General features: G+C 54.6%; 1 protein-coding gene across 2 annotated transcripts in view; it reads right to left on the bottom strand.

Annotated features, from left to right (window-relative positions):
• Nucleotides 1–236: 236 nt before the first annotated feature.
• TKTL1 (transketolase like 1) overlaps nt 237–14,056 on the bottom strand; it is a 76,243-nt gene continuing 62,423 nt past the window's right edge. For both annotated transcript variants that reach the window (XM_061177993.1, XM_061177994.1), the window contains exons 8-13: nt 7,540–7,696; nt 5,880–6,010; nt 4,324–4,407; nt 1,938–2,037; nt 1,689–1,808; nt 237–409 (exon numbers count right to left, since the gene is read on the bottom strand). In XM_061177993.1, the coding sequence (XP_061033976.1) occupies nt 237–409; nt 1,689–1,808; nt 1,938–2,037; nt 4,324–4,407; nt 5,880–6,010; nt 7,540–7,696 (765 nt within the window). The remainder of the gene's footprint in view (nt 410–1,688; nt 1,809–1,937; nt 2,038–4,323; nt 4,408–5,879; nt 6,011–7,539; nt 7,697–14,056) is intronic.

Raw genomic sequence — 14,056 nt, 5'->3', positions numbered from 1 at the left:
GTGGTTGTTTTGTTAGCTATTCTGTCACTTAAAACCTTGTCTTGTAACCCACATTTATGATTCAAAGGTGAAAGTTACTCTTGTATACGTAGTTATGGCTTAACAGGAAAGTAGTTAACTGGCTTTGCTTTTAAAAAGAATAAAGCGCAACAGTATAGATTTAAGTGATGGTTTGGCAATAAGCGTAAATGTAAGGTAAAGAGGCCAGTCTTCTAAGACCAAAGCCAACAGCTATTTTAATTCATTAAGACACACTTCACAGCCATTATGATGTGTCTGGCACTGATTCCAAACATACTGAGCAGCTCACTCGGCCTTCCGCTCCGAGGCACTCCTGACACTGCCAGCTGATGGACCAGGATGTCAGGCTCCATGGACACCGCTGCACAAACAGCCTCCCCGATGCCACCTGGAGAAGCAAGGGACATCAGGCTCTGTCCTGGAAACAGCTAGTCAGCCTTAAAACCCCATCACATAGAGGCCTTTGAATTTGTGGTTCCCAGGGAAAGATATTTTTCACTGGCTGTTGATTCATAAACAACCATTCCCTGACTGACCAGAAGTGTTCTCGTTCAAAAGTGCGAGTCTCCAAATTGCTCCCAGCCTCACTTATGGCAGGGGCTCTTTCCACTGGGGCTCCATGGATGCAGGCATCTGTGGAACTCAGATTCTCAAAGCTGTCAGGAACCTACGAACTGGATGCTGGCTTCGGAAGGGCCGGCTGGCAAGGCTGCCCCTGGGGTGGTGCCCGGGCAGTGGGCTGGTGCGAGTGCCCTGCATCGACGAGACACTTTCCCTACTGATAAGGGTGGTCCCTGTGCCTGGACTCTGGCACCACAGGGTGGTTTATGGGGCGCACCTGCTTTCCCCTGGGAATCGGGAAGTTTGGCACGTGCCGGGCTGCGACCAGCCCTCAATGAAACCCGGGGCGCTGAGTCTCGAGTGGGCTCCCTGGGTCTCCAGGGCGGCATCTGTGACTGCCGGAGAAGGGAGAGTGCTCGGCTGGCCCCTCATGGGAGGGAGAAAGGAAGCCGAAGGGGTGGGGCTCTCCACCCCCGACCCGTGTCTTCTGTCCTTGGGGGTGCTGGCGTGTGCCCTTTCCCTGCCATCAACCTCAGCCGGGAGGGCACTGGAGTGCTTTCCTGCAGATCACGGGGGTGCTCTTGGGGCCCCTGACACGCGAACACATGAAGCTCCCCACTCCCTCCTCTGCCCCACCTGACCTTCCCTGGCCAAACACTGCCCAGCCCCCTCTCCCTGGCCACACTTTTCCTGCATTTGCTGTGTTCTCTGCTTGCAAGGCACTATTGCCATTTTTCTGTGGGGGGCAAACTATTAATCATTCAATACTCAAGAGCAACTGTGAAGCTTCTTATGACGCCTCCCCTCACAATGCCAAGTTAGACACTCCTCTGCACTGCCACTGAGCCAGCTACCCGGGGACCAGGCACTGCACAGTGTGCTGAGCGCACACAAATGAGGATGGGCACGGCCCACCCTAGCCAGCCAGTGCAGGCGGGCAAGAGACCCTATACCCATACCGTCGCAGAGAGCAAGTAATACAGGTTGCTGGGTGAGTGGTTGGCTGGAGGTGCTGCCCACGATCATGGCACACCTCTGGTCAAGGAAAACAAAAACATGCTGCACCAAAGCAGACTTTCAAAGTGGTCCCCAAGGCCTGCACACACCTTCTGAAGAGTGATCCTCCACTGTGATAATCTGGCCACCTGTGGCTTTTGCGTTGGAGATGATGGTGGCTGCATCCAGGGGTTTAACAGTAAACAGGTCGATGACGCGGATAGAAATATCTGGAGAACAGAGATAACCAGCTTGGTGTATGAAGCAGACTTAGAATAAAAGACAGATTGGGGCACACAGGCAGCCCAAGTCCTACCACTCCCAGCTTGAACTTCAGCATTCAGCAACAACCAACTGACCTTCTTGCTTAGAAAGATCATCGGCGGCTGCTAAGGCTTCATGCAAGGTCACTCCAGCTCCAACAACTGTGAGCTTGTCGTTGACACCGTTGCGGACGACCTGGTGTTGCACCCACAAAACAAAAATGCTGTGCTTACTACACACAGAGTGTGTCTCAAAGTGGAGGACACTCTGCTACACTGCTCTCCTGAGCCTACCAATTTCACTCCTTAATAGCTCACTATAAAAAAGGCCGAGTCAGCACACTGACCAACGAGGACATATTCTTTTGAATAAGCCCCACTTCATGTTTGTTTAACAAATTCACCTACTTTTCCTCAGGATTCACGATGCCAAATTACTAAGTTCTTTTACAATACGTATGCAAAGTGACCCTTTAGCAAAGCAGGTGGATTTCCAACCGGGATGTGAAAGGCTGAAGGCCAGAAGCAAGTTGTACAGCCCATCTGCTCCAGAGCACGGACTCACGCCCACCAAGGGGTCTGCAAAGGCGCCACCTCTGGGCTGCGTGAACATCTTGCTGGGGCACTCACACAGACTGGACTCCAATCACGAACACGCGAATGGGGACCACTTGGGGGCATTTTTGAGGTGCATGCCCAAGTGCCCTGTGAAGCCCGTGCATTAGCGGGCCCCTTCTGTGGCTCTGGAAAGCAAATCTCAGAACAGGAGGAACTCGCCCAGGGCAGGGCTGAGACCAGCAGCCAGGCCCATCTGACTTCAAAGCCCATGCTCCCAACCACCCGCTATTCTGTAAGCAGACAGGGTTCTCTGCTCTTTTTTTCATCGTTTTGTTTCCTCCAAAGTCACCCAACCAAAGGCATCTGGAAGTCTGCATTGCATTCCTCTGTATAGCTTTTCCTGTGGCTTAAGAACCATTGCTGACTACAGATATTCAGGGCTTCAAACCACCCACCCCCATTCTTCGAGAATGTTCTAGTGTTTTCATACACACACACACACACACACACACACACACACACAAATATACATGTATAGATACATACATATACACATATACATACACACACCTACGTCCCCCTTTGCAAATCCAACCCTTGAATTATCCATGGCATGCATATTATCACACACGTTTTAACTCACATCAGGAAGTTTACTTCATTTTGTCAGGACAGGACAAACATCAGGGGGGGAAAAAAAAGAAGAGAGATATGAGAAAGCTTTGAAAACCATATGACTATCACCAAGACACACTCCCCACCACCCCCGGAGGCAAACATATAGCTTTGAGTTAAACGTGGGAGTCCAGGGAACAATAGTGTGAGCGTGTAGCTCACACTGAAGTGAATAGTACAGCTTTTCCGTTCAGCAGAATGGCACTATGGGGGACTATTAACTGCTCTGGGCACACCTGCTCTACTGCGGCACTAAAGCCACCCAGCGCTCATTCACTCACTCTGAGCACTAGCCGCTGTGAAGTCTGGGGCAGCCTAGCCCTTAGCAATCAAGTTGGAAGTCACCTATTGCTCTTCAAGAGTGGCTATCAGTCTTTCACATACTTAAGGAGAGTATTAATGACGTTCTAAAAGGCTTATAAGATAAAGACAGGACATAAAACTTTCCTATGCAGTATGATCTCAACTAAGATATACACATATATATACGTGTATATAGAAAAAGCCAGGAAGAAAATGCGTCCAAAGGTCTGTAAGCCCTGCTCTCTAGGTGGTGGGCAGTCACTTATTTTCTCCACAGACGCTGCTGGTTTTCTGCACGCGCAGCTCGGACAGGCAGGCACACAGACGTCGAGCTGCCGTAGGGGCTTGAATCCTGGTCTTCCTGAACACCTTCTCTGGCCCTCATCTACAAAACATGGCTGGCTGCTAACAATCTGTGCTTCTAGGGCTTTCTCAAGGATACAGGAGATAGGAGGCACCTTGCAATGCCAGCCTTTATCAGCAGGCCTGGGGGCGAGGCCACAATCCATGTGCAAAACCAACCTCAGGGTCACACAATGGCCAGAGGCAAGATGGTTCATATTTGTTTGTCATATTCCTGGCCTTGGACCTGCAAAACCAGAACCTAACAGATATACTATTCATCTGAAATGGGTTCTATTATTTTGTTTAGCTTGAGGCTGTGATAAGGTACAGCAAAGCAACTCAAAAGCCTTCAAGTTGTTACCAGCTTATCTTTAAGGGCTCAACAAAGAGACTCCTTTCAGAAAGGAGAAAAGTTCAGTTCAGGCTGATATTGGCAGAATGTTCCTTCCTGAAGAAAAGCAGGCAAAGGTCATGAATTTTTTTTAAACTAGTGCAAAGAAAGAATGAAGCGTCAACTGTGGATGTCTCTAGCGCTGGCTTTAAGAACAGTGCTCTCCACATGAACTGATGCTGGAAGACACTGGAGAACTTAAGGCCTTACCTTGGCCCGTCCAACCTCAAAGTTTTCGTATACGGTGTAAATAACTGCAGTTGCTGGCCGACTGGTCCGAATGTAGCACATCCCCTAGGGTGTAAATGAACACCAGAGCCACAGTTTAGAAAATCAAACTAAATTTCCAACTAATAAACCTCAAAAAGAAGCGGGGGAGGACCTAACAATTCTTTGTACTAAAAACAAAATGTGCCTTCTGGAGTGAGGGCCAACTGTCACGGGGTCAGGTTACTACGAAGGACCCTGCTGGGTGCCCTGTGACGAGCTCTCCACACTGTCCTGCTCACCCGTTTAGGAAAGCTTTCTCAAATATAAGTCGATCTGTTGTGTCTCCACAGAACATAAACGTGGAGCGGGAGCGCTGACTCACCTTGACTAGAAAGCCTAAAACACATGGGAAACAACTTTCGTCACAACAGCTTGCAATGCTCCATCCTTAGAAGTACCTTAGACACCGGAATATAAAATGACTATTTCTCCAATAAAAAGATGTAAATATGTCTTTTATCACCTTGAACATATAAACAGGAATGTAAATGAATACTCAAATGTCTAGAGTATTTGTTAATTTACATACATATTTAAATCATACATGATAAACCAATACATTAATTTAGGAACACTGATTCCTTTTGTTCATTTACATGTTATGAACTAGTTCTATTTGGTGTATTTTTACGAGGTAAAATTTACTTAAGTGGAGCACGCCCCGAATTCTGATAAGTTATACACCATGTAACCATCTCCTGAGTCTGGATAGCATTTGCACCTGCCCAGAAAGTTCCCTCATGCCTCTCTCCTGTCACTCTCCCCACCCAAGAAGCAACCTCTATTCTGATTTCCGTCACCACAGCTTTGTCTCTTTTGAACTTCCCACAAATAAGATCCTGCAGCACACGAGATTGCACTGTACATGCAAGGACATAAGTAAAGATTCTGTCCCCTAGCCTCTGCTGCAGCTGGGTTCTGGACAGGAGTTAGGCTGTGTCCATCTGATGCCCCTGGGTGAGACTTCAGGAGGGGCAGGCAGGGCAGAAGCCACACTTGTACCCTTCTAAGTTGTTTCTGAGGGCGGGACAGGGCTGGGGACCCCAGGGTTTGTCTGCAGTGGCCTCCCACTGGCAACTGTCCAGTTTTCTGATATCACGAGGTGGCAGCTGCACGGGCTGTGTCTAAGGCCAGCACACGATGGCTTGTCGCTGGGACCCACTTCCATGGCTCTGCCAAGGGCTCCCTGTCTCAGAGCCCCAGAGCACCCCCTCTTCTTGACCCAAGTCCCACCCGATACAGGTCGTCAGGGGTTCGAAATTCTTCTGCACTGCTTTTTACAATGCGAATGTATTCATGTTCTTCGTGGTTCATCACCCTTTTTTGGGGCAATGGTTCTACTTTTAAAAGGAATCCTACAACCAAATTTCCTATAATGAATATCTATTTTCTTTATGCTGAGAAAAAAATGGGGAAAAAAATCAAACCATCAGTACCAAACTAGCATCAGAGCCCAGAAATATTTTCTGTCGGCACCAGTGTCCCCTTAAAAATACCTTGGTATTGGCCGCCAGGAACACAGCATGCTCCGTTGAGATGGCATCGCTTGGATAGAAAATCGTGCAGTTCGGAACCGCTCGGAACATGGCCAGATCCTCCAGGGCCATCTGGGAGGGGCCATCTTCACCTGAGAAAGCAAAGCCACAGCCCAACGAAAAGGTGAGCCCACCCCGTCAGCCAAGCACGCGTGCCGCCGGGGTGGCCACCAGCGCAGCGCAGGTCACTGCCACACCCCGCCTGAGGCTCCCAACTGACACTGCAAGCAACACGGCATAGGCCTCGTCTCGGCCCCAGGCCTCGCCAACCCCTGGCACACAGTCCTAGCGCTGCTGCCCTAAGTGACCCAACGCTCGTCCCCGAGCACCAGGTCTCTGGCCCTGTGCGCTTCTCCCTAGGAGGCCCCCTCAGACTCTGTCATTTCTTCTCTGCTCTTCTACCTTCTCCATCAAGAGACTAAAGTTTTCAGACTCAAATGGTCTCATTCATTTCTCATGGCCTTCAAAGTAGCTGAGCATCACAGAACATAACCTTTGGGGTGCCCTCGGGGTGCTGCTGGAACTCAGGGGGCCTTCGTGTGTGTGGGAAAGAGACTGTGCAAAGAGAAAGCCCGATGTACACCAGGGCGGCCTAGCTCTTCCAGCTAGGAAGGGAACTGTCGCCGCGTACAATGCCTGGCCTGGGACCGCTGTCTCTCCTCAGAACCCCGGCTCCTCTGGGCTGGACCTAGAGCCACTTCTCCACTCAGCTGAGTCTAAAACTTACTCCTCACCCAGCCCCAGGCAGAGACCCCGGACCCCTGTCCAGGCCCTCCTCCCTCCTTGCTCTCTTCCCCTGCACCTGGCCATCCAGAGACGTCTTAGCCAGTCTTGCTCTCCCAGGAAGTCCCCAAGACGACACCCAAACATTGCACGTCCAGCCCTCCCCTCCAGCATTCTGGCAGCAAGCGTAAGCTGCCACGTCTACCTTGACCTGCCCCGCCACAGGAATGTCAGGTGCCCCATCTCTCTAGACTCCCCATTTCTGTCATCCCGGACGTTTCCCAGGCAAGAAACCCCTGGGGACTGGGGTTCTGCTGTTCCTGCCGTCTGAGACTCCTCCTGTCAGCAACGCTGAAATCCTTCTTCAGGTTCTCACAGACTCGCCCGATTTTCTATCCGCTGCTAACACACGCCTCGGTCCTCCTCCCGGCTCCCGTGTTTCCCTCAGCTTCCATGTAGCCCATCCACGGTTAATGCCCACATGTGGGGCGCCTCGAGGTTTCCCATTCTGTCCAAGCAGGCTGCTCACTTTGCTGTGCCCATGCAGCTTGTCCCCACTTAGACTAAGGCGACCAGAAAGCAGTAAACAATTCGGTGATGCCAGGGTGACCCAATCCCTACCTAGTACGTGGCTTGACAAAGAAGAGGCACTCAGGACAGATAATTATTTCTCGATGACAGAAAAAATGGGCACTTTTCAGTAATACCAAGAGATTGGCTCAAAAGTTACCCAGAGTGTCTGGAACTTCTAAAACATGACATGGCTTTTTTCAAAACAGAGGTTATGATGATCAAACATTATGGAACCTTAAGCACGCTGGCAGTTCAACCTCTTACAGGCTAATCTTTCTCTGTAAAGGAGGAAGGCGATTAAGATGACGGCATTGAGAACTCATACCTATGGATACCCCGCAGTGGGACCCAATAAGGTTGATGTTGGTTTGAGAGATGGCTCCCATCCGGATCTGATCAAATGCTCGGCTCAAAAAGGCAGCGAAGGTGCAAACAAAAGTAACAGTCCGACCACGGGCGGCGCATCCCAGAGCCACGCTCACCTGCAACACAAAGCAGGTGAATCAGAACACTCCCGGACACCACCGCCCCTTCCGTTCCCCAGCACAGAGTGTGGGGATCCCAGGGAAACCTCTACTCTGCACCCTCTCACCTTGCCACCCCTCCCCCAGGCACCTACCTGGGAAAACCCCAAACCTGGCAAATCCACGGTGTCCCCTGAATGCTGCCACAAAAGAGAGGAACTGCAGTGCTGACCCTGCTCCTTCAAATCCAAGATGTGTAAGCTCGGGACACTCAAGGCTGCCCTGCAGTCACCGTGGGTCTCCTTCCTATTCTCTTCCCCTACCTTCTGTCCCCTCTCTCCCTGCACCTTCGCATGCTTCCCCTGCGCACTTCCTGGGGAAGAGAGGTGAACAATGGAGGCTCTCCCATCCCGTCCCCACATCCCCGCCATGTCAGTAGGAGACCGGGCAGACCGGTACCTACTTGAGGCCCACTTGCCCACCCTGCTGAACCTCAGCCTTCTCCTGCTTTCTCAAGGGCATCTCTGACTGTGCAATCATTCCCTCCCCTCCCATGTTCCCTCAGTTTCTCCCTCTCTGATCACTGAAGTGTGTGCTAGTATCTTCCATCTTCCCCCCTCACTTTCACCTTGTCCTCCCGCGCCAGATGCTGCCCTTCGTCTATGTTCTCCTTCACAGGAAACTTCCAACACTTGCTAATTTCCCACTTTCTGCCCGTTTCCCTTCATCTAGGCTGCCATTCTCTGTGAGGGACCGAGAAGCTGCCAAATGGAGAGGTCACCTGACCCTGCCTGCATCGTACCTGACGTCTAAGGAGCCTCCAGCACTACAGAACCTGTCTGCATCGTACCTGACCTCTCTGGAGCCTCCAGCACTACAGACCCTGTCTGCATGGTACCTGACGTCTCAGGAGCCTCCAGCACTACAGAAGCTGTCTGCATCGTACCTGACCTCTCAGGAGCCTCCAGCACTACAGACCCTGTCTGCATCGAACCTGGCCTCTCACGAGCCTCCAGCACTACAGACCCTGCCTGCATCGTACTTGACCTCTCAGGAGCCTGCAGCACTACAGACCCTGCCAGCATCGTACCTGACCTCTCACGAGCCTCCAGCACTACAGACCATGCCTGCATCGTACCTGACCTCTCAGGAGCCTCCAGCACTACAGACCCTGTCTGCATGGTACCTGACCTCTCAGGAGCCTCCAGCACTACAGACCCTGTCTGCATGGTACCTGACCTCTCAGGAGCCTCCGGCACTACAGACCCTGTCTGCATGGTACCTGACCTCTCAGGAGCCTCCAGCATTAAAGACCCTGTCTGCATCGTACCTGACCTCTCAGGAGCCTCCAGCACTACAGACCCTGTCTGCATGGTACCTGACCTCTCAGGAGCCTCCGGCACTACAGACCCTGTCTGCATGGTACCTGACCTCTCAGGAGCCTCCAGCATTAAAGACCCTGTCTGCATCGTACCTGACCTCTCAGGAGCCTCCAGCACTACAGACCCTGTCGGCATCGTACCTGAACTCTAAGGAGCCTCCAGCACTACAGACCCTGCCTGCATTGTACCTGACCTCTCAGGAGCCTCCAGGACTACAGACCCTGCCTGCATCGTACCTGACTTCTCAGGAGCCTCCAGCACTACAGACAATGCCTGCATCGTACCTGACCTCTCAGGAGCCTCCAGCACTACAGACAATGCCTGCATCGCACCTGACCTTTCAGGAGCCTCCAGCACTACAGACCCTGCCTGCATCGTACCTGACCTCTCAGGAGCCTCCAGCACTACAGACCCTGCCTGCATCGAACCTGACCTCTCAGGAGCCTCCAGCGCTACAGACCCTGCCTGCATCGTACCTGACCTCTCAGGAGCCTCCAGCACTACAGACAATGCCTGCATCGTACCTGACCTCTCAGGAGCCTCCAGCGCTACAGACCCTGCCTGCATCGTACCTGACCTCTGAGGAGCCTCCAGCGCTACAGACCCTGCCTGCATCGTACCTGACCTCTAAGGAGCCTCCAGCACTACAGACAATGCCTGCATCGTACCTGACCTCTCAGGAGCCTCCAGCACTACAGAACCTGCCTGCATCGTACCTGACCTCTCAGGAGCCTCCAGCACTACAGACCCTGCCTGCATCTTACCTGGCCTCTAAGGAGCCTCCAGCACTACAGACCCTGCCTGCATCGTACCTGGCCTCTAAGGAGCCTCCAGCACTAAAGACCCTGCCTGCATCTTACCTGACCTCTAAGGAGCCTCCAGCACTACAGACCCTGCCTGCATCGTACCTGACCTCTCAGGAGCCTCCAGCACTACAAACCCTGCCCGCAACGAACCTGACCTCTCAGGAGCCTCCAGCACTACAGACCCTGCCCGCATCGTACCTGACCTCTCAGGAGCCTCCAGCACTACAGACCCTGCCCGCATCGTACCTGACCTCTCAGGAGCCTCCAGCACTACAGAACCTGCCCGCATCGTACCTGCCCTCTCAGGAGCCTCCAGCACTACAGACCCTGCTGCATTGAACCTGGCCTCTCAGGAGCCTCCAGCACTACAGACCCTGCCTGCATCGTACCTGGCCTCTCAGGAGCCTCCAGCACTACACACCCTGCCTGCATCGTACCTGGCCTCTAAGGAGCCTCCAGCACTACAAACCCTGCCTGCATCGTACCTGACCTCTCAGAGCCTCCAGCACTACAGACCCTGCCTGCATCGTACCGGGCCTCTCGGAGCCTCCAGCACTACAGACCCTGCCTGCATCGCACCTGAACTCTCAGGAGCCTCCAGCAATAGAGATCCTGCCTGCATCGTACCTGACCTCTCAGGAGCCTCCAGCACGACAGACCCTGCCCGCATCGTATCGGACCACTCAGGAGCCTCCAGAACTACAGAGCCTGCCCGCATCGTATCGGACCTCTCAGGAGCCTCCAGCGCTACAGACCCTGCCTGCATCGTATCGGACCTCACAGGAGCCTCCAGCGCTACAGACCCTGCCTGCATCGTATCGGACATCTCAGGAGCCTCCAGCGGTACAGACCCTGTCTGCATCGTACCTGGACTCTCAGGAGCCGCCAGCGCTACAGACCCTGCCTGCATCGTACCTGGCCTCTCAGGAGCCTCCAGCGCTACAGACCCTGCCCGCATCCTACCTGACCTCTCAGGAGCCTCCAGCACTACAGACCCTGCCCGCATCGTACCTGACCTCTCAGGAGCCTCCAGCACTACAGACCCTGCCCGCATCGAACCTGACCTCTCAGGAGCCTCCAGCACTACAGACCCTGCCTGCATCGCACCTGACCTCTCAGGAGCCTCCAGCACTACAGACCCTGCCTGCATCGCACCTGACCTCTCAGGAGCCTCCAGCACTACAGACCCTGCCTGCATCGCACCTGACCTCTCAAGAGCCTCCAGCACTACAGACCCTGCCTGCATCGCACCTGACCTCTCAGGAACCTCCAGCACTACAGACCCTGCCTGCATCGTACCTGGCCTCTCAGGAGCCCCCAGCACTACAGACCCTGCCTGCATCGTACCTGGCCTCTCAAGAGCCTCCAGCACTACAGACCCTGCCCGCATCGCACCTGACCTCTCAGGAGCCTCCAGCACTACAGACCCTGCCCGCATCGTACCTGACCTCTCAGGAGCCTCCAGCACTACAGACCCTGCCTGCATCTTACCTGACCTCTAAGGAGCCTCCAGCACTACAGACCCTGCCTGCATCTTACCTGACCTCTAAGGAGCCTCCAGCACTACAGACCCTGCCTGCATCGTACCTGACCTCTCAGAGCCTCCAGCACTACAGACCCTGTCTGCATCGTACCTGGCCTCTCAGGAGCCTCCAGCACTACAGACCCTGCCTGCATCGTACCTGGCCGCTCAGGAGCCTCCAGCACTACAGACCGTGCCTGCATCGTACCTGACCTCTCAGAGCCTCCAGCACTACAGACCCTGTCTGCATCGTACATGGCCTCTCAGGAGCCTCCAGCACTACAGACTCTGCCTGCCTCTTACCTGGCCTCTAAGGAGCCTCCAGCACTACAGACCCTGCCTGCATCGTACCTGGCCTCTAAGGAGCCTCCAGCACTACAGACCCTGCCTGCATCTTACCTGACCTCTAAGGAGCCTCCAGCACTACAGACCCTGCCTGCATCGTACCTGACCTCTCAGAGCCTCCAGCACTACAGACCCTGTCTGCATCGTACCTGGCCTCTCAGGAGCCTCCAGCACTACAGACCCTGCCTGCATCGTACCTGGCCGCTCAGGAGCCTCCAGCACTACAGACCCTGCCTGCATCGTACCTGACCTCTCAGGAGCCTCCAGCACTACAGACGCTGCCCGCATCGTACCTGACCTCTCAGAGCCTCCAGCACTACAGACCCTGCCCGCATCGTACCTGACCTCTCAGGAGCCTCCAGCACTACAGACACTGCCCGCATCGTACCTGACCTCTCAGGAGCCTCCAGCACTACAGACCCTGCCCGCATCGTACCTGACCTCTCAGAGCCTCCAGCACTACAGACCCTGCCCGCATCGTACCTGACCTCTCAGGAGCCTCCAGCACTACAGACCCTGCCCGCATCGTACCTGACCTCTCAGAGCCTCCAGCACTACAGACCCTGCCTGCATCGCACCTGACCTCTCAGGAGCCTCCAGCACTACAGACCCTGCCTGCATCGCACCTGACCTCTCAGGAGCCTCCAGCACTACAGACACTGCCCGCATCGTACCTGACCTCTCAGGAGCCTCCAGCACTACAGACCCTGCCTGCATCGTACCTGGCCTCTCAGGAGCCTGCAGCACTACAGACCCTGCCTGCATTTTATCTGGCCTCTCAGGATCCTCCAGCACTACAGACGCTGCCTGCATCGTACCTGGCCTCTCAGGAGCCTCCAGCACTACAGACCCTGACTGCATCTTACCTGGCCTCTAAGGAGCCTCCAGCACTACAGACCCTGCCTGCATCGTACCTGGCCTCTCAGGATCCTCCAGCACTACAGACCCTGCCTGCATCTTACCTGACCTCTCAGAGCCTCCAGCACTACAGACCCTGTCTGCATCGTACCTGGCCTCTCAGGAGCCTCCAGCACTACAGACCCTGCCTGCATCTTACCTGGCCTCACAGGAGCCTCCAGCACTACAGACCCTGCCTGCATCGTACCTGACCTCTCAGGAGCCTCCAGCACTACAGACCCTGTCTGCATCGTACCTGACCTCTCAGAGCCTCCAGCACTACAGACCCTGCCCGCATCGTACCTGACCTCTCAGGAGCCTCCAGCACTACAGACCCTGCCCGCATCGTACCTGACCTCTCAGGAGCCTCCAGCACTACAGACCCTGCCCGCATCGAACCTGACCTCTCAGGAGCCTCCAGCACTACAGACCCTGCCCGCATCGTACCTGACCTCTCAGGAGCCTCCAGCACTACAGACCCTGCCCGCATCGTACCTGACCTCTCAGGAGCCTCCAGCACTACAGAACCTGCCCGCATCGTACCTGCCCTCTCAGGAGCCTCCAGCACTACAGACCCTGCTGCATCGAACCTGGCCTCTCAGGAGCCTCCAGCACTACAGACCCTGCCTGCATCGTACCTGGCCTTTCAGGAGCCTCCAGCACTACACACCCTGCCTGCATCGTACCTGGCCTCTAAGGAGCCTCCAGCACTACAGACCCTGCCTGCATCGTACCTGACCTCTCAGAGCCTCCAGCACTACAGACCCTGCCTGCATCGTACCGGGCCTCTCGGAGCCTCCAGCACTACAGACCCTGCCTGCATCGCACCTGAACTCTCAGGAGCCTCCAGCAATAGAGATCCTGCCTGCATCGTACCTGACCTCTCAGGAGCCTCCAGCACGACAGACCCTGCCAGCATTGTATCGGACCACTCAGGAGCCTCCAGAACTACAGAGCCTACCTGCAACGTACCTGACCTCTCAGGAGCCTCCAGCACTACAGACCCTGTCTGCATCGTACCTGGCCTCTCAGGAGCCTCCAGCACTACAGACCCTGCCTGCATCGTACCTGGCCGCTCAGGAGCCTCCAGCACTACAGACCCTGCCTGCATCGTACCTGACCTCTCAGGAGCCTCCAGCATTACAGACGCTGCCCGCATCGTACCTGACCTCTCAGAGCCTCCAGCACTACAGACCCTGCCCGCATCGTACCTGACCTCTCAGGAGCCTCCAGTACTACAGACCCTGCCCGCATCGTACCTGGCCTCTAAGGAGCCTCCAGCACTACAGACCCTGCCTGCATCGTACCTGACCTCTCAGAGCCTCCAGCACTACAGACCCTGCCTGCATCGTACCAGGCCTCTCAGGAGCCTCCAGCACTACAGACCCTGCCTGCATCGTACCTGACCTCTCAGAGCCTCCAGCAC

Source organism: Eubalaena glacialis, chromosome X (genome assembly GCF_028564815.1).
Source record: "Eubalaena glacialis isolate mEubGla1 chromosome X, mEubGla1.1.hap2.+ XY, whole genome shotgun sequence".
NCBI lineage: Eukaryota > Metazoa > Chordata > Mammalia > Artiodactyla > Balaenidae > Eubalaena > Eubalaena glacialis.
The sequence above is the reverse complement of the archived record's forward strand: the minus strand, read 5'-3'. Positions and strand labels throughout refer to the sequence as shown.